The sequence below is a fragment of the Cololabis saira genome, chromosome 19 (genome assembly GCF_033807715.1).
Source record: "Cololabis saira isolate AMF1-May2022 chromosome 19, fColSai1.1, whole genome shotgun sequence".
In the NCBI taxonomy this organism is placed as follows: Eukaryota; Metazoa; Chordata; class Actinopteri; order Beloniformes; family Belonidae; genus Cololabis; species Cololabis saira.
In genome coordinates, this window is record NC_084605.1 from 14,668,001 (window position 1) to 14,689,616 (window position 21,616).

Below are 21,616 nucleotides of genomic sequence, written 5' to 3' on the forward strand. Positions count from 1 at the left end.
AATTTCAGTACAAGTAACAAGTTATACTAGTAAACCCTTGAGTCGGAATGTTGTCATATATCACCTCCAGAGTTATATACCAATGTAATTGGGCTGTTACTATTTTTAGGGATAGAAAAATGAAAAACAACAAACAACAAGAAACAAAGATAAGTATCTTTCTTAAACAGAAACCTGTCCTGCTTAACTTAAAATTTTATCCATTTATATAAAACAATAGAAAGAAAGCAGAACATCCATTCTGTAATAGTGCACATTTTTAGTGCAGTAACAAAAGTGCAAACAGAAAGTAGAAAACTTATAAATATATATATATATATATATATATATATATATATATATATATATATATATATATATATATATATATATATATATATATATATATATATATTATATTTGTGCCATTTTCCATTGGCATTTTATGACTATTTTTTGACTCTCACAGTAATACGGGACAAAGTGCCTCCCTTTTCAGCCAAATACGGGACGCGTACTTTAGTTTATAAATACGGTACGATTCCGTTTTTTCAAGGGACGGTTGGCAACCCTAGTCGCTCCCACTCCTCCACCGGTCCTCCGTCCTCGTCACGTCCCCTGGTGTGGAGCAGCCGTTCATCCGTCTCCCCCCTCTGTGCCCGCAGGGTTTCTTCCGCAGGACCATCCAGAAGAACCTCCACCCCGCCTACTCCTGCAAGTACGATGGCTGCTGCATCATCGACAAGATCACCCGCAACCAGTGTCAGCTGTGCCGCTTCAAGAAGTGCATCGCAGTGGGCATGGCCATGGACCGTGAGTGTCGTACTCCGGCGTACAAGAGATCGCAATAAAATTATGAAAAGAATTGTTTCTGTGTTGTTTGCAGCTTTAAACAGCAGCGGTATTTTATGACTTGTGTTTTCTTCTGGCCTCTTCAGTTGTTCTGGATGACTCAAAGCGGGTGGCGAAACGGCGCCTGATTGAGGAGAACCGGGAGAAGCGCAAAAAGGAGGAAATGACGAAAACCCTCCAGACCCGTCCAGAGCCCACCGTGACCGAGTGGGACCTGATCCGCCTGGTGACGGAGGCCCACCGGCACACCAACGCTCAGGGCGCACAGTGGAAACAGAAGCGTAAATTCCTGGTAAGCAGAACCGGTCAGACCCAGTCGGGACCAGTCAGGACCAGTCAGGACCAGTCAGGCCCAGTCAGGCCCAGTCAGGACCAGTCAGGACCAGTCAGGACCAGTCAGACCCAGTCTGACCCAGTCAGGACTAGGGCTGTTCGATTAATCGATTTTAAATCGTAATCGCGATTAAGTAATTAGTACGATGTTAAAACGTGAAAATCGTAAAATCGATTTTTCACTTTTTTTTTTTACCTTGTCTGCACACATATTAATGATTGATACCATATTAATGATTGATGGAAATACCTCTCAATACCTGCGACAAGTGCCCCATGGGAGAGGCTCTTTAGTGTAGGAGGGGGCGTTGTAACATGCCACCGGGCATCCCTCAAGCCAGATGCGGTAGACCGGCTCGTGTTCCTTGCAAAAAAACTTGCAAATGTGAATAGCAAATGTAATGACTGACATTACACACCTCTACCTCCTTCATGGGTTGCATTATTATTTAGCATGCAAATACACAGTTTAGTTTAATTAGAAAATGTCTTGTTTTATTTAATTGGAAATATAACTTACTGTATGTTTGCAAGTGCTGATTTGCTGATTTTTTTTTTTCAGAGATAAAACTTTATATTTAGGGCCCGAGCACTGAAAGTGCGAGGACCCTATTGTATCTGTGATGTTTATTATTATTATTATTATTAGGGCCCGAGCACTGAAAGTGCGAGGACCCTATTGTATCTGTGATGTTTATTATTATTATTATTATTATTATTATTATTATTATTATTATTCTCGCCATAAATAAATTGCCTTTTTGGAGGCCTTAAAATGCTCAAAAACTCACCAAATTTTGCACACGCTTCCAGAGTCGCGTAAAATTACGTATTTTATGGGCGACAGGCATGGGTCAAAAAGGATTAGGCTCTATAGCGCCACCTATTTTATGTTTTTGACGAGCCCCACAATATGGTTTGACTTACAGCAATGACCTTTATGTGTCTATTATATCAGACAAAGCCCTACAAAAAAGTCTCTTGGACCCATGCTCTAAGTTACACAGGACGTCCAGCATTTTGAACAGAAAATGTCATTTTTCATGAATTCTGATCATTTCTAGGCCTCGTACTTTAACGAACTCCTCCTAGAGATTTTATCGTACTGGCTCACAACTTGGTTTGTACAATCTAGACACATGGCCGACGCTAAATTGCGAAGCTTTTACGTTTTTAGCAGAGGGCTTGACCGTAGTCATTCGGCGAAGTTTGGGGTCATTTTTAAGGCTCGCCATGAAACACCAATTGGCTGTAATTCAGCAATACATGATTTGATGTGGTTGAAAACGTATGTGCATGATTGTAGGCTGAGCCTGAAGACATATGTGGTGGAATATTCAGGATCGGTTGTAGCGCCACCTGTTGGCACCAGGAATTGTCATGTCTTCTAGTATGCATCTGTGCTCAAAGGGAGATGAGCGGATGGATCTCAAAGTTGGTCAGATAAATAGGTAAGACATTGACGATGGCTGACAGAGAAAACTGTAAGTTTTTCTCAAAGGGCGTCGCTGTTAGAGGTTGTCAAATTTCGGTATCTCGCCATGAACATAAAAGTTGTTTTAACTTTCAAATACTTGGTCCAAATTGACCCAAAATCAATACATTTAATCAGGCTTCCATTCTGATATCCATTCTATATTTGGGACAGTTTGTCACCGACTTTATTCAAAATATGAACTCATTTTGAAATAAATCTTTACTTTGTCATGCAATGTCGAATTAACTTCTAACTTCGTAAAAATATTGTTGAAAATAATATGATTTGAGCATTGTATGTGCAAGAGGCGATTTATAATGAATGTTTTGAGTTGGATTAGAAGCATGAAGCTGTCTGCGGGCCGCGTGCGCGCAGACCGCGGGAACGCGCAGCCGCAGCTCCTGGAAGCTGCCGGGGGCGGGGCGGGGGAGGGGGGTTGTTGCAACTTGCAGCAACATGTGGAGTCACGCCGTCACGTCACGTAAGTTGTATTGTGGTTTTTTAATGCGTGTTGCAATTATTTTATTTTATTATATTATTATATTAATATTGAGCTTCCATCCGCGATCCCGATCAGGAGCGCGCGGCCGCGCGCGGCCACGCGCAGAGCCGAGAGCCAGTTTCTGCCCATTTCTGCAGCTTTGCCAAAAAATGCTACCTAAAGGTTTTCCACCTTTGTAGAGCCACAACTTTACTGTGTTTTACTCCCTAAACCACTTCCTTTCACCCCCAAGTGGTCCTTGTCTCTTGCCAGGCCGTCATTGTAAATAAGAATGTTCTTAATGACCTGCCTGGTTAAATAAAGGCGAATGACTGAATGAATATCAAATAAAGCCATAGAATTGTTGTTTTTTTTCTCTTTATCGTATAATGTTCACAAAGTGTAATGCATTCATGTCATGGGTCGTGTATTTTGAAGGATCAAATAATCAACATCCCATTATCCATTTTACATCGTGCAAGAAATGATGCAAACTTTGAAAATCGACTGTGCGCATGCGCAGAACCCAAACGTAGCATTTTTTCGGCAGGGAGCAGAAATTGGCAGAACACCGGCTGAGACGGACCTGATGCTCTTATGCGACAGGTCTCTGCTCACACTGACTGTACGTTCATACCAGCCCCCGGGTCTGGCACTCAGAAGGCGCGCCGATTTTTTCCAGTGGCCAACCGCGGTACTGCAACCAAAAATCCCATGCGGCCCAGAAAGCTTTTTTCCCATAGACCGCAATAGTAAAAGAGAAGCCTCTAAAACTGTTCACAGGACACCTCCAGCTGTAATCCCCGGCAATTACTAATCTTTGTATTCTATATTTTTAAGTCATGGACTTTATATCCGTCAAAAATGTTTTATAACGGCCAGAAAAGTAAAAGAAAAGTCTCTTTCTGGGCGTGACGTCACGGCTGACGTCACAGCCGTGTCCGTGCATTCCACGGATGTTTTATATTAATATATATTATATAATTATATTATATTAATACATTAATAATATATGTAATGCTATACATGTAATAATATACATTAATTAAGATATTATATTAATACATATTATATTAATACTCGCGTCATTGCCCCGGGGCATGATGGGTGGCCCCAGAGCATCATGGGAGGTGACTCAACTGCGCATGCTCTATGGGCCGCTGTATGCGGAAGTAAACCCGGAAGTCAGAGATTTTTTCGGCTTATGCGCTGGCTGAGCAGAATGCATTGAAATGAATGGGCGGCCATTTTTAGTTTCCAATCCAGTTTCTATAATACATCCATGGTTCATACACGGACGTAATATGGGGGGGGGACATGTATCCTGCACTTTTTCAAAAGGCAGTTTTGGTCCCCTGCAGTTTTTACCGTCCAAAAACAATGTTACGCTATATTAAATGGAGACAGGTCAGCACTAGGACCAAGCGGAAAACAGCCGCTCAAGCTGAAGCCTGTTGTTTGGTCTGCCTGGGTCACGTCAGCTAGACGGATTTTAAGAATAAGAATTACTTTATTAATCCCCAAAGGGAAATTCCTTTGTATGGCAGCTCATCTACTGTACCATTTGCAGAAGAGAAGCTCTTCTGAATATCTCTTGGATGAGTTGATTATGTTGAAATGTTAATAGATAACCCTTCTGTGGTCTTTTGGTCAAATTGACCCATATTCACTTTTCTTTTATATCAAAAATATGATTTTCATCCATATAACTGCCTCTGTTACACTCATTTCAAATAAAATTGATGATCACTACCAGAGCTGGTAGAGTAGCCAAAAATTGTACTCAAGTAAAAGTACTGTTACTTCAGAATAATATGACTCAAGTAGAAGTAAAAAGTAGTCATCCAAATAATTACTTGAGTAAAAGTAAAAAAGTACTTGGTGAAAAAACTACTCAAGTACTGAGTAACTGTTGAGTAACGTCTGATTTATTTTTTTAACACACCCATTCAAAAAGACAAAAGTACAAAATAATCATCTTCAGCAAATTAAAATCAATAAAATAAAATAAATTAAAATTAATTAAAAAAATAGCTTAAATTAAAATAAGCGTAAAGTAAATTCAAGAACTTTAATAAATAATAAAATAACAGAATAAAAAAATAAATTAAGCACCAGTAGCACAAAATTTCAAGCCTTTGTAATTTTCTTTTTCAACCAGGCAGAACTAGAACAAACATGAACTCATAGAAACTCTGTGTGTGTTTGAGTCTGTGTAAATGTGACAAAACATGCAAAAACAAACCTTTTTCCCAAAGAATCACCCAGTGATGTCATGAGATTGACGTGTACACGGATAAAAGGGGTAAAAGAAAAGTAACAGCTCAACGTAGCCTAATGTAGCGGAGTAAGAGTAACAGTTTCTTCTTCACAAATCTACTCAAGTAAAAGTAAAAAGTATAGTTATCCAAAACTACTCCTAAAAGTACAAAATTTCCCAAAACTTACTCAAGTAAATGTAACGGAGTAAATGTAACTCGTTACTACCCACCTCTGATCACTACTTGCATTGAATTATGGATATTTTATTCAATTTCTCCTCTCCTGTGATATTCAATTTGACCCACCAACCACTGGCTGGTGCTGGGTGGTGGTCCAAACATTTTAAATGATTTCATTTCATTTTCACATATACCCGTCTGTGATAATCCATCAATTTATATGCCTCTGAGTTTAACTATAGTCAAAAAAATTCAGAATTTCGGCTTATCTTTATCTATCTCAAAAATGAGCTATGATTTTATGTAAATGAGGTCTATTGACCATTCATTCCAAAAATAAGTGTAAAATTGGTGGTAATGAGTTGGAGTGAAGTTGACTAACAAGGTGAAACACAGAATTGGGTGATAATTAAAGCTACATGCTTTACAACCAGTTTTCTTTTTTTTTTTTTTTTTACCTTGTCTGCACACATATTAATGATTGAAACAAGAGGAAAATTGGTTCAAAACGAGCCGGCAATGGCACAGTGTCTGCCCGGCTTTAAACAGAACCGCAGCCAGTACTCGAGTTGTAAAAAACAATCAGGGGGGATGGTGGATTTTATCATATGGGGACAGATAATTTGTGCTGATTACAAATAACATAATATATTACAAATAATAGCAGTGACCAAAACACCTGCAGAAATACTGCAGGAATGACATAGCAGCAGTTAAATGCAGCCTTCTGTAAGCTTTAAATATCCACTGGGCTTACATCAAATACATCAAAACACAACAATAAAAAACAGTTTTCTGAACTTATCCATATGACTCTGTCCTTCACAGGATAAGTAACATGGATCACTGCAAAAACTCAAAATCTTAACAAAAATATTTGTCTTATTTCTAGTGAAAATGTCTCATTTTAGTAAAAAAAAACCTCATTACACTTAAAACAAGACTCATCACTGGAAAAAAAAACACCATTTTCATCTGTTTCACCTGTTCACCTGTTTTCACTTAAAATAAGTAGAAAAATATGCCAGTGGAACAAGATTTTTTTGCTTGTAATGAGAAGATAAATCTTGTTTAATTTTTTTTTTTTTTTACATTTATCGTATTTTTAATATTCTCTTTTTGGGGGGGGCTGGAAGGAGGGGCGTTGGCCATGAGTGCGAGGGCCCGTTCATCGCTGCTTGCAGCTTTAATTATTATTATTATTATTCTCGCCGTAAATAAATTGCCTTTTTGGAGGCCTTAAAATGCTCAAAAACTCACCAAATTTTGCACACGCTTCCAGAGTCGCGTAAAATTACGTATTTTATGGGCGACAGGCATGGGTCCACAAGAATGGGCTCTATAGCGCCACCTATTTTATGTTTTTTGACGAGCCCCACAATATGGTTTGACTTAAAGCAATGACCTTTATGTGTGTATTATATTAGACAAAGAGCTACAAAAAAGTCTTTTGGACCCATGGTCTAAGTTACACAGGAAGTCCGGCATTTTGAACAGAAAATGTCATTTTTCATGAATTCTGATCATTTCTAGGCCTCGTACTTTAACGAACTCCTCCTAGAGATTTTATCGAATTGGCTCACAACTTGGTTTGTACAATCTAGACACATGGCCGACGCTAAATTGCGAAGCTTTTAAGTTTCTGCCAGAGGGCGTGACCGTAGTGATCCGGCGAAGTTTGAGGTCATTTTTAAGCTTCACCATCAAACATCAATTGGCTGTAATTCAGCAATACATGATTTGATGTGGTCGAAAACGTATGTGCATGATTGTAGGCTGAGCCTGAACCCATCTATGGTGGAATATTCAGGATCGGTTGTAGCGCCACCTGTTGGCACCAGGAATTGTCATGTCTTCTAGTTTGCATCTGTGCTCCAAACGAGATCAGTTTCTTGATCTCAAAGTTGGTGAGATAATAGGTAAGGCATTGACGATGACTGACAGAGAAAACTGTAAGTTTGTGTCAAAGGGCGTCGCTGTCAGAGGTTGTCAAATTTCGGGGTCTCGCCATGAACATAAAAGTTGTTTTAACTTTCAAATATTTGGTCCAAATTGACCCAAAATCCGTACATTTAATCAGGCTTCCATTCTGAACAAGTGGATATGACAATTTTGGATGAACTCACTCACTTTTTTCAAAATATGAACTAATCTCCAAATAAATTATAATTTTGTCATGCAATATCCAATCAACTTCCAACTTTGCAAATATGTTATTTATTGTGATATAAAAACAATGTCGATTTGAGCAGTTTAGATCAAACAGGCGATTTGTAATGATTTTTTCTGGTTTGAATTGAAAGCTGAGTTTTCATCCCTGTGAGAAGTGCAGCTCTCACACTGGAGAGGGAGGCGGGGCTGAGTTTTCCCTGCAGTCGGCTCTGACTTTTTTTCTAAGTTAGAGAGTCGGGCCAGGCCAATCAGAGGCCACTTAGGCCAGCAGCTTGTGAGTAGGGCAAGATGATTGGTTTGTTCCGATTAACACCCGCCCCAACAGCCCGTATCAACCAAACAGAGAGCGTGGAGGAAGGTGTGTGCGTCTGTGCGTGTGTGTGTATGTGTTTAGCAGAGAGGAGACGCGCTCGACATGAAGCTGAGCTCGTTCCAAAGATAAAGTAAGTTAACTTGAAATTAAAATAAGGATTTAGATTTTAAAGTGACTGATTTACAAGACACTTCATTATAATTATTATTTACTGATTTTGAAAGTTATTCTTGCAACAAATGGGATATATAATCAGTAGGACTACTCGAGTTGAGGGGGGGTGAGGGGGGATGGCCTCCCCCTGAAATAAAAACGGTCCAGATCATCCCCCCAGTAAAACTGTCATCCCCTCTTTCCATCCCTTATGTCATTTCATCAATGAATGTGGTTTTACTGCTATTTCAACAGTCCGGACGCCGTCCTCCGCGGACCCAGGCACTTCTATTTTAACCAGCGCAGCGTTACTTTATGGCATTTGTTCAGCAGACCTTACAGACCAATTGCATACGAGTTAAGCCATCCCACGTGATGCTGCTCAGCCAATCAGATCTGTGTAAACAGCGTGACTGGGTCAATGACGTGACGCCTATATTTTCTGAAAAAAACTTTTTTTTTTCGATTCAAAAAAGGTTTAAATGGATATAAAAATATCATATATATGAACTACCTGTCCCACATATGGACTCACTTGAATTTTACAAAATATACTAGTTACTTGGGATTTTGTTGTTGTTTTAAGCGTCAAAATGTCATGTGGTGCGACCGACCAGGACTCTGGTTTTGAAAACTTTTTTTGAGATCACTAATGTATGTAAATCAATCTTCTGCTCAATCTGGCATGGCATCTGGCGCGACCATTAAAAAAACAACCATTTTTGTAAAATACTGAAAACTTGTACAAAAAAAAGATGTCAAGATGTTAAGGAAATTAATTTATTTTAATATGAATCATGGTTGTACCACATTACCCTTTTTAAGGCTAGTGCCAATTCATCTTGACAAAAAACTCAATTAGAATTTTTTTATATGAATTTATGTGTACACAATATTCTTAATGTTTGAACTACTGCAATAGATTTTTTATTTATTTATTATGATGTATTATGATGTTCTGGACCTCCGCTTAAGTACATTTTCTCTGACTGGACCTAAAGTTTTAGTTGAATACCCCTGATTTAGAGTCATCACCAGAAAAATAACACCAGAAAAATAACTTATTTGACAATTTTCACCTGTTTCAAGTAAATTTTAACTTGAAATAAGTAAAAAAAAATCTGCCAGTGGGACAAGATTTATCTTCTCATTATTAGCAAAAAAAATTTTGTGGGATAATACCAGATTCAAGTGACAAAGAAAAAATACACATTAAAGGAACAATAATTGATCAATAATTGATCAACTTTTTTGATCAGATAGGCTGTAATATCATCATGGCCAGCAGAAGAAGTTTTAAGGTTCTTAATATCAAGTACCTCCAAAGGCTTTATTGGTTCAAAATGATTTAAAGAGGGATAACCTTGATTTATAGAGCTTGTTTTTCCTTATAGCGAATTTCCTAAGTTCTATATGGTTTGTTAAGGTTTTCAGAGCTTCTTTTATCTTTATAAACGTTTATAAAAGGTTGTGTTTAGAATTGCACTGTGTGGCACGAAGCTTTCATCCATCCAGTGTGCTGTTAAACTTAAAAGTAAAAACGTTTTACTACCTCCTCGAAACACTGACTTTGCAAGTATTGCAAGTTGCAGTCGCATGTGCTGGCTGAGGTAATGTGACAAAATTCCATATCGCAGATCCTTTAGCTCGCTCCATTTTGAAAAGTGTAGACTTCCGCACGGCGTGCTGACATTACGTGACTAGCGTGTGACAACACTCACAGAGCTCACATAGAATTAGAATTGAATAGATCTGCTCCTATGGATTGGCCCATTGTTACCGATACCCGATCTAGAGTTGTTTTTAATATCGATCCCGAAACAAAAATACAAATATCGGATCAGTGCATCCCTAATAGTGATGTTTATTTTTCCATATGAAATTAAAATGTATTCTATTCATTTCTTTTATAATCTTTGGTGGGATTACAAGAGAGAATCTGGATAGATTAACCTGGATAATGATTCAATTTTGGTTAACAATTTTTTTCAGAGGTTTTCAGAGCTTCCTTTATCTTCCTTTATCGGTACACACCTGTATCATGTAACAACTTAAAGAAAAGTCTCTTGGCGCCATGGCCGAAACCCAACAGGAAGTCGGCCATTTTGAACATTTTGAATTAATCGTGTAATTTTGGCGCAATTTATGCCATTTCTTCGGTCATTAATACGGCCCGAACCGTAACGTGCACCCAGGTGTGTTATACATCAAAACGTGCGTCTCCATCCTCCGACACCACGCATTACTTTTCTCTTTCAAAAGTGTTACCGTGGCGACGCTAGACGGAAAAAAGCGCGCCCACCCTTCATCTGATTGGTTCAGACAGAAAAAACTTTGCGCCTCAAGCCCCATAATACGGTTTGACGTACATGAACAAAAATCGGTACACACCTGTATCATGTCGCAACTTAAAGAAAAGCCAGGCCTGTCGATACATTTGATATTTCATGGTTTGCATTAATGAGCATGGCCTAACGGCTCAACAGCGCCCACTAGAATACTTTTCTTTGCCATAACTTTTGAAAGGTTTGACATAAAGAGTTGTGGGTGGTGTCATGGGACTCGGTATTGAGTCCTTGACCATAATTGGCGAAGATTAGCCCCGCCCCTTCTTCTGATTGGTTGTCCCTTTTTTCCGCTATAACTTTTGAATGGTTTGACATAGGAAGTCGTGGGTGGTGTCATTTCTGATATGCTTATGGGGGGCGGTGGCCGTGAGTGCGAGGGCCCGTTCATCGCTGCTTGCAGCTTTAATTTATTATATTTTTTTAAACTTTTTTTCAACTTATTTTACAGAGTTTTGCACTTTATTCATTCATTTTTGGTTTAATAAGAGCAAAGTTTGCACTTAAAGCCCAATGGGGCAAATGTTCAATAAAAAAACAGCATATTTGAAATCATTTCTTTGCCTTTTGTCAATTCACAAAATAATCGTAATCGAAAATCGGATTTTGAGAGAAAAAAAATCGAGATTTTATTTTTGGGCAAAATCGAACAGCCCTAGTCAGGACCAGTCAGGACCAGGAAAATCATCTCATGATGGTTTTATTCCCTTTTCAACGACAGTTTTTTGTTTTGTTTATTTGTATTTCTTTGTTATAGTTCTTTTATTAGTTTACGAGATTACTTTTTCTTTTTTTGGTAAATATAACAAAAAAAAATGCCCTCATGAGATAATGTCAGTTAATTCTTTTAATACACCTTATTGACAGGTTGCGGGGATTATTTCAACTTTCAAAGGACGTTTTATGATTGTTTACCACTTCATAGGTTAGATTGTCTAGTTTGATGCTTCTACATGAAAAAAACAATCATTTCTTGTTTTTCATCCGTCTGCTTTTATCTGAAATGCTCCGTTTTTGATCATTTTGTTTTTGTAAAAGCCTCGTACCTCCATGACGGCTCAGAGGCAGTTGAGGCGAGACGTGGGCTCCTCTTTTAGTTATTGATTTTGTTGTTGTTGTTATAGTTGTAGTTGTTTCCCTTCCATTTGGAGGCGATTGACAGGTTAGCCACCAGGCAAGCGTTACGAAGCTTTCACAGTGGTGGAGACCAGCTGCCAATGAGGCGGGCCATCTGGGGGGGCCCGGGACAGGGGCGGGGCCCCCCTCCGGTGTATACCATGGCCTCTGTTACTTTAAAGGAGCTTGAGGCCGGATTGTGGCAAGATTTATGAAAAAAATCCATATACATTTTAAGTTTTTTAGTAATAATGTCAGATGAAGCGTTCCAAACCCAAAAGAATGAGCCCTCTAGTGTATCTCTCCTTTGCCTTGAACAGGCTGTGTGCTGCAAAATGTGCTGCAATTCGGTCCCGAATTTCCCGCGCTGTCCTGCGGATGTGACGTCACATGACGCTGCATGCGCGTTCTCCCCGTTCTCCCGTGCCGGCTTCACTGTTGACTGCAGTACCCCCGACGGCCGTCGTGGTGAAGGGTGGCGCTAGAGAGTCTCTTTTCTTAAAAGGAGCCTCAAGCTCCTTTAAGGAGTAAATAAATGCACAAACAATGAAAAAATACTAAAAATGATTAAAAACCCAGAAGGTATAAACCAACAAACTACTTTCCTATTCTTGAATTTGATGAAACTGTCGGGCGAGGAACGGCGAGACTGCCCCATGACAGGAAGGGGAACTGTTAGGAATGGTGGTTGGTCGGACCCAGATGTAGAAGAGCAGGAGGCAGGAGTTCCAAAAAGCAGTGATTTATTGTACTTAACAAACAAAAGCGTTGCTTAGCAGGATGGCAAAAACCCAGAACAAGAATCAAAACTACAAACCCTGACATGGAAACACGGAGGGAGGAAACAGTACGGACCAGCAGGGAGCAGGGAAAGACAAGACCAGATATACACGAGGGTTAACGAGACACAGGTGCAGACGATCAGGGCAGATGGGAAACAGGAAAGTTAAACTAGAACTGAAACACAAAGACACGAGGTTTCAAAATAAAACAGGAAACTACCGAAACCATAACAGGAACATTATTACCAGGATGAAGTCACCAACACTCCTCAGCTCACCGAGCCGTTCTTGAACATGCGTCAGCGCCGGACAGGTTTCAGAGCCAGCACCCAGCATCACCCACGGCTGCTGTCACACTTTTCTTTTCTTTTTTTTTTACTTTGTTTATTAAGATGTTCAATTTTTCATAAAGACGGGTACAAAAAACAAAGACAAAAAACAAGATTATGGTCATCATCTAGGCAGAACATACATGAACTACAATATAAAACATGGTGTGTACAATAAAGGAAGTGATACCTTCAGCAAAATGTAAAGTCAGAGTACAGAGTATGATAACAAAACAAACTAGAGAAAAAAAGAAAAAAACCCAATACTAATAACAAGTAGGCACTGTCACACATGACGTATGGAGATCAGAAGAAAGGAAGCATGGTGGTTTTATAAATTGGTAGGCAGGATTCAATGATTATGGGACTGCAGACAATTGGATATTATCTTTTAATGTGTTTCAGGAAAGGGTTCCATAATTTAGAAAAGGTTTTAGCAGAGCCTCTCATGGAATTCTTTATTTTTTCTAGTTTTAAAAAATAGAGTAAATCCCTTATCCAGTGGGTAAAGGTGGGTGGGTGTGCCTCCTTCCATTTGAATAAAATGAATCGCCTGACGAGCAGAGTGGCGAAAGCGAAGCAGTCAGCCTCTGCCTTTGAAAGTACAATTGTGTCTGGGGGAACGCCAAAGATGGCTATAGATGGGCACGGAGAAATTCATTTATTAAGGCAATCAGAAATTGTTCTTCTGTCACACTTTACTGACACTTTTGGATCCTCAGCTCAGACGGTACATGGATCATTGTACACAACTTTACCAAAAACACACAAAAATAGAAAAGCAGAAATCAAACCACTGCAATGAATTCATGTCTCACTGTGTTTGCTTCAAGCAGTAGAAGTGTGCTCAAGAACCAGGGGTGAGATTCAACCCGATCTCACTGCAGAGCATACAAGGGTTGTGTCGTTCCACTGTGAAGAAAAACACTCTTGACCCTTTAAAATGTGGAGATCCAGTCTGAAACATCCACTTCCACGGTTGTTCCATGTTTAACCTTTCCCCGCCGTGCAAATCTCTCTTTTCAGCTTAGCTTTCACTGATGAACGGCCCGGGATCGGAGTCAAGAGCGCGTGGTTGGAATCCCGGATAAGAATCTTTGCTCATATTTAAAGCAGCATTCAGACCTAAAATAACGAGAACTGAAGTGATTTGGAGTCCGAACTGAATATTTTCGCAGCATAAAGACCACTAATGTTTACCTGGACGGCAAGCAGCATCAGAATACGTTGCTGTCAGGTTTCCTACTGATGAAGCAGGTCGTTTTAGGTCTGCGAGTGGACAGGAAGTGGAAACATGACATCGTAACGATCAACTATCAAATGTCACGCGTACTACTAGGGATGGGAATTGATACGATTTTTACAATTCCAATTCCATTTTCGATTTTTCTTAATGATTCGGTTCTTTATCGATTCTCATTTGGAAAAAAAGGACAACAAAAGGTTGATTAACATCACAGATATAAATTTTGAATAACAATAAAATAAATACTATTCTGTACAAATTAACAAAATACAACATACCGTAATTTACTCTGTGACAATTCCATGAGGATGTCCAACATTTTTCTAATAGAAATTAAAATTCTCCTTTTTAGAAGGATATATGAACTGAGGACTGCCAGTGACAAATACAATCAAGTCAAACAATCAAACTGCATTTTGCAAATGTGCAGCCGTCAGCTATGAGGAACAATTCTTTAGCAAAAAAATGAGCATATCTGCTTTTTCAGGATGGATAGGTGATCTTTCAGGACTTATGGTGTCTCCAGCTGTGGAGAACACCCTCTCAGATGGGGTGGAGGATCTGCAAATGTTTTTGCGTGTTGGTAGTATTTACTCCCTTTGAAAAAATATGAACTTGGCAAGTATTGCAATTTACCCTGTTGTCGTTTTCTTACTGAAATGTAAACAGACTTTTGAGAGTTTTTTTCCACTTGGGCGCCATTTTTACTATTGACTGCTAGCTTACGCAAGATACTACGATCTGTGCGTAAGCTGCGCAACGTGCGTGCTGACGTAATTTGTGCCCACTGGAATTGAAAAGGGAATCGTTTGCAAAATTTGCAAACAATTACAAGGAATTGGAACACTGGGAAGCGGTTCTGAACAAGAACCGGTTCTGGATTCCCATCCCTACGTACTACTGTCAGGGAACACGACAGGAGGAGATAACTGCCCTGACGTCACCCCCTCTTCAAGTATCAGACATGCACTATCCTCATAAATCACCCACAAAGTTTAGCTAGAAGAATCATGAAAGGATCAAGTTCTTGCATGAAAAACCCTCTGAACGTGTTGCTGCAGAACATCGCTCTTATTTTGAAGTTGTGGCTCAGATCTATTTTTATTTTCCCTCGTCAACGTCGTGGTAGTTTAACCGGAGCAGAACTTTTTACTGAAGCTGATGACGCTCTTATGCGTTTCCGGACTTGCGATTGAGTCCCAGTTTTGATCTTTAACAGCGTTGCCCACATACTTCCCGGTGTTCCACCAGGGTTTCCACACAGGCTTGCTAACGATGTAAACGGGGGTTCTGATTAAGCCAGTGAGCTCATTATGTTCAATTATGATCTCACGGCTCAGTATTCCCTGCTGACAGGCCGCATGGTTATTCATCAGTCGTCACCAGGGTTCATTCATCCTCATCCTTCATGGTTCTTTGCCCGCCTGATTCCCTTCTTCGTCTTCATTAACACTTCAGCTGTGTTTTCAGTTCCATCTCTTCCCTGTCGTCATTCCTTCATCCTTGTTGTTTGCCCTCAGTTTCTCCCCCGCGTTGCCCTCCTGCTTCCTGTAAGCTGCGTCTTTACCTCGGCGAACGGCGGATCGTCGGCTGTCATCAGGTTCTCCCGCGGCGCTGAGCCCTGTCAGGTTGCTCCTGGGGGGGTCCAGCTGTCCCTGCCACACACTAGTGCAGACACCTAGCTCATGCTGGGCCTCCAGTTTGGCTGAGATGTTGCACGTTTTACACACTTTCTTAAAGAATTTTTCAGCAGAACTGAAGCCCACCTCAGTCAGGATCATATATATATATATATATATATATATATATTTACACAGTATTTTCCGCACCATAAGGCGCACCTAAAAGCATTTAATTTTCTCAGTGCGCCTTATATATGATCATTATGGTAATTTCTGTTACTGTAGTCAGGGGGATTGTGGGTAATGTAGTTGGTGTTGCCAAAGTAATGGCGCTAAAAGCGCCAGGAATCGTCATATACGTTAAAGACGACAGCAGCGACACTAACTCGCATAATGGTGACTTTGAAGAGACGGAGAAAAGCTGGTTTTTATTTTGTTAATAAACGTCATTCGTGGAAGGTGCGCCTTATAGTGCGGAAAATACGGTGTGTGTCTATATATATATATATATTGAAGCCCATATATATATATATATATATATATATATATATATATATATATACACACACATACCCGTATACTCTACATTATTTATTTAATAATAATTAAATAAGTTTTATATGTATCTATTCAGGAGATGTTTCTTTACTAACAATTTGAATTATTTTATGTTAAAGGAGCATGAGGCTCCTTTTAAGAAATGAGACTCATTAGCGCCACCCTTCGCCACGACGGCCGTCGGGGGTACTGCAGCCAACAGCGAAGCCGGCGCGGGAGAACATGCATGACGTCACATCCGCAGGACAGCGCGGGAAATTCGGGCCCAGAATTGCAGCACATTTTGCAGCACACAGCCTGTTCAAGGCAACGGAGAGATACACTAGAGGGCTCATTCGTTTTGGTTTGGAACGCTTCATCTGACATTATTACTAGAAAACTTAAAACGTATACAAATTTTTTTCATAAATCCTGCCTCAATCCTGCCTCATGCTCCTTTAATAATTAGCTTGAAGTGTTTTGGAAGTGGTTTCCATGCAGACATAGCTCTGTACATCACCGTTCTTTTACCATAGTTTGTCTTTATTTTTGACAGTGAAAAATTACCTCTGAGAGCATGTCTTGTGCTGTAGCAGAAAGAATGTCTGTTCCAGTTGCGTGTAGGGTAGGGAGACGTTTTTAAAAGCATCGTGGGGGGCGTATGATGGAGGGAACCGGCTGATTGTGATGGAGATGGGTTGGTGTGCGGATTACAGAGCTGAGGGCTGCGAGCAGAGGAACAGCAGTGTTTCCTCTTGTTTAATATCACCGGTTTCATGTTGGAAGATCGTATCCTCCGTCCCTCGTTTCCTCACCGAGCAAAACTTTCATTAAGGATGCAGGGAGAAGGTGGAAGGTTGTGACCGAAGAAGGATTTAAATGATCATTTAAAATCGCAGCAGGGCTGTGTCTAGCGCAGCACGTGCACTAAATCAAATGTAAAGACTGATTTGCACAGACCTCTTCGGCTCTGATGTGTGCACAGCTCAGAGCACAGTTCATCTGGGAGCATAAGTAGTTCTATTTCACACAGGCTGGCCCACTAACAGGGCTCTGGAGGCTGCCTCCACCCAACCCTGGGAATGTCTACATTTACATGCTGAGTAAACCGGGATGAGCTTGTTCCGCCCGACGGGGATTTCTGCTCATTTTCTCATTTCAGCGCTCAAACATACAACTGACTCGAGGGTGATTTTACTGCATAATACGCTGCTTAAGCTCTTCACAGGTCAGGCCAGAGACTGCAGCCATTTGCAGAAATTAAAAGAAGTTTCAATCTAAATGACCGATATTTCTGTATACATGAGATGGTTTACTGCCAGCATCGTTGTAGCCACCGTCTGCGGTATAACTGGAACCGGTTCATAGGGGGATCGAAGCGATTCCAGGAGGATGCTGACGTGTTTCTAATGGCACTTTTCCACTAGTACCTACTTGGCTCTACTCATCTCAGCTCGACTCGGCCTGGTTTCTTTTCCATAACAATCCAGCACCTGGAGCAGAAGTAGGAGGGTTGTAGGAAGCTGCTGTGATGTATTTGATTGTGTGATCTAAACGAAGAAGACAACAACACTAAAGATGTAGAACCTGGAGGAGATAATATATGTGCTGCTGGGTCTGTGACTTGTGTTTGATATCAAGTTAAAAAATGAGAGTGAAAGAAGCTTCAAGCAGCAACACTTTTTAGTTTTTTTTTGTTTGTCTCGGCGCTGCTGAACAGTCAGCTGGAGCCGCGAGCAGCTATGAAGTGACAGAGCTCCTGGTAGATCTGGTCGTTCCTTATCGTCTAGATCAGGGGTCGGCAACCCAAAATGTTGAAGGAGCCATATTGGACCAAAAACACAAAAAACGAATATGTCTGGAGCCGCAAAAAAATGAAAGGTCTTGTATAAACCTTAGAATGAAGACAAATGGTGAAAGGAGAAATGTCGAAAAAAAAGTCAAAATGTGGAGAAAAAAGTCAAAATTTAGAGAAAAAAGTCAAAATGTTGAGAAAAAAGTTGAAATGTCGAGATTAAAAAGGAAAGGAAAAAGGAAGAAAAAAAAGAGGAAAAAAAGGAAAGAAAGAAGAAAAAAGAAAAAAAAACAAGAAAAAAAGGAAAAAAAGAGAAAATAAAGACAAAGAAAGAGAAAAAAAGGAAGAAAAAAAGAAGAAAAAAGAAAAAAAAAAAAACAAGAAAAGAAAGAAAAAAAGGGGAAAAAAGAGAAAACAAAAGAGAAAAGACAGAGAAAAAAGGAAGAAAAAAAGACGAAAAAAAGAAGAAAAAGGGGAAAAAAAGGAAAAAAAGGTGAAACATTTTTGAAAAAGCTCCAGGAGCCACTAGGGTGGCGCTAAAGAGATTCAGATTCAGATTCAGCCTGACTCAGCCGCTTAGAACCTCAGCAGAGTAGTTACAGAAAAAGTATCTACTCGGTACGTTAGACCCCTAGTGGAAAAGAACCAAACTGAGTGGAGGCGAGCCGAGTCGGGCTGAGTAGGTACTAGTGGAAAAGCGCCATTAGACAACCAAAGGTGCTTTTCCATTACCGGGGGCTTCCGGGGAGAACCCACTAGGTCGGTACCTCTAACAGGGCCGTCCGTCTCCTCAGCCGCCGTGGGGGTTAGCGTTACCCCGTAGCGCCACAAGAAAACACCACAGCTGACCACGGGACCCGAATGAAATGTCTGTGTCATGCTTTGCTCCAAATGCCGCACCGGTGGCACAGGAGGAACCTGTTCAGCCGTGTCTTTGAGCTTTTGTTCAGTTATCACTTCTACCTTTTACAGGGTGTGTCTGGTTTTGAATCGTTGCTACAGCTTTGTGACACACAGTTTTAAGGTGCCGCTGATACAGCACCGTTGGAACCGGCCGGAGGCTGGATAATCCTTCCTCTTAAACGGGCTCAGTGATGCACAGGACCGTGGAAATCTGAAGTCAGCCCGGCCCAATGGAGTAATGTTGCTCTGTCCAGCTTACAGAGGTTATAGATATCGGGGCAGGGCGGTCTGGAATAGCAGTGCATCGTCTTCATAGATAGATTACAAACAAGCATGACACGGCGTTATTACATGATCTGACATTACTTTGGGACTTCCGCTGCCTCGTTAGAAGCATTATATCAATAATTAATAGTGATGCACCGAAATGAAAATTTGTGGCCGAAACCGAAAATAATAATAAACACTTGGCCGAATACCGAACAATACCGAACATGGTTCTTCAGCAGTTTTTCATTTATTTTGCCAATTTTTTCACCATTGCATAAATCAAATACATTTGATTTAGGCATGCTTTTCAAAGAAAACAATCTTTTACAAAATTACAAGGTAGAAAATATTTATTGAACATAAAAAATGAAATTGTATTAATTTCCCAGCATTATGTTGTTTTGGTTCCACCTCCTGGTGAATGTTAGGTAAAATTCTTATAGGGTTAGTTTTTGGTTGGCCAACGATTTATTACGGGAGCGGCCAGTCTATTAGGTAAAATTCTTATGGGGTTAGTTTTTGGTTGGCCAACGATTTATGTAGTGCGCAACGTTACGGGACGGAGCGGCCAGTCTATTTCCTTATTTTACAACGCCGTTATTAATTGTTCGTTTTTTTTCCCCACCTATTCCACCGAACACCGAAAGTGTTTTTTTGCCATTTTCGGCCGAACAATTCCGGTTACCGAACAATCGGTGCATCACTAATAATTAATAATAATAATCCTACCAGGACCACGGCCGAGCAGCTTGACGGGTCGTTCCAGAGTGCGTGTCCGAGTGGGAGCAGAGTTCACCTCAGACTTGTGGGAGTGAGTCCTGCATACAGGGTTGTGTAGCGCTTCCCAGATAGCAGCGGGGCGACCAGTGTCGGGTCCAGATGGCTCTGGGCCCTGCGGCTGCATCGGGTTCAGTGGATTTCCTCCGGTGTCTTTTCCGCTGGAAACCTGCAATCACTGGGTTCTTCTTTTACGACTCGCTGCAGTCTCCTCCTGCTCTCAGAAGTTATTTAAAGTGGTGCATAATTGCCGTTTTAGAGATTTAAAGTGAAAATTAACCAAGCACATACCCTTCTGTCATTTAAAACACACATAAAAGGTAAATACTTAAATATATATTTATGAGAGAATAGAGACAGTAGAGAGAATTTTTATTCATAAATTAAACTTCCTGGTTGCACCATAGTGATACTTGATTGGAAACTGTTTGAAGACAGATTTGGTTCAGCTGTGTGCGTATATACACACGTGAAGCGGCCACTGTTATTTTTCAGCCATTTTCTACTAAAATTCCCTTTTTGTAATGTAATTTTCAGCTTTTCTTTGAAGCATCTTTCTAAAATAAAACTGGTGGCAACAGAAGCGGTGAGGAGATTTCACGTTTCCAATCGAGACTCGCAAATAAAAAACACAGAAAATGTCTGAAATTACTTCTTTGATTCTCAGAAACGTATTATTTTAAATATAACTGCAGCAGTGCATACAAATGATTAAACACAAATGCAAAACTGTCCACTTATGTTTGTTTATGTGCAGGATGCAGAAATAGGGCTCTGCACGGTTTTCCACCCAGTTTTCAGGGTGAACCGTAGCATGAATCCTTCCAGCAGCTCCGCATGTTTTGCTTTCGATAGGTTGTAAATCTGTAAACTTGTTCTCAGCAACGGTGATCAGATGTTGAGCGTTCGCCTCAGCCAATCAGAAACTCAGCAGTTGTCCTACTCTTGCAGCTAGGAACAGAAACGAGAGGGGTTCAGTGCATCGAGAACATCTGGTTCCAGTTGAACTCAGACTTTCAGGTTAATAAAATGTCTGCAGATGCGCTCTCATGAGGAAATCTGATCATCTCCTCGCACAGCTTTGTTGGACTCTACGTGTTTGATCATTTTAGTAAAACATCAATAAAACAAAGAGTCCGAGTCTGTACTTCATTAACAACGGTGTGTCTTAAAGGGAGATGTGTTTTTGCAGTAAAGGTGAGCTTGAAAGCCAGAAATGTCCACATCTGGTAACACGGCCTCGTAATCGTTGATCAACAGCTCGCCTCTTGGCTGGAGCGTCCGTGAGTGGACGAGCCAGCTCAGCCATGACTGTTTAATTACAACTTTTCTAAGAAGAAGAGAAAGCAAACCGTAGGTGAATGCGTACAGCAGATGCTTTAAATTGTTATGAAAGTAATTCTCTCCAGCTCTGCAAGAACAAACTTCCCAGAATTTGTGTGAATGATAAAAAGCCCGCACTTGAAGCTCAGCACATAAATGATGAGACAGATGTGAAACAGTAAGCTTCTCCTCTTTATGCAGCAGTTGCCAATTCCCTAAGTGGAGTATGATTCACGTTGAGCGCCAAGTATCTGGTGCGAGCCGCTTCCTTTTCCATTTGTGTTGGAAGAAGATTTTTGCTTCGGGAGAGATTAACACATCCTGAGCTCGTCGAGGCGGCCGCACCAGCCAGTCGGCACACGAGCCGTCT

At 40.5% G+C, this 21,616-nt stretch overlaps 1 protein-coding gene across 3 annotated transcripts in view; it reads left to right on the forward strand.

The window, feature by feature from the left end:
- The window catches only part of LOC133419296 (thyroid hormone receptor alpha), a 252,702-nt gene that overhangs the window by 206,027 nt on the left and 25,059 nt on the right, over positions 1 to 21,616 (forward strand). For all 3 annotated transcript variants that reach the window (XM_061708380.1, XM_061708381.1, XM_061708382.1), the window contains 2 exons: positions 645 to 792; positions 918 to 1,123. In XM_061708380.1, coding sequence (XP_061564364.1) covers positions 645 to 792; positions 918 to 1,123 — 354 coding nt within the window. The remainder of the gene's footprint in view (positions 1 to 644; positions 793 to 917; positions 1,124 to 21,616) is intronic.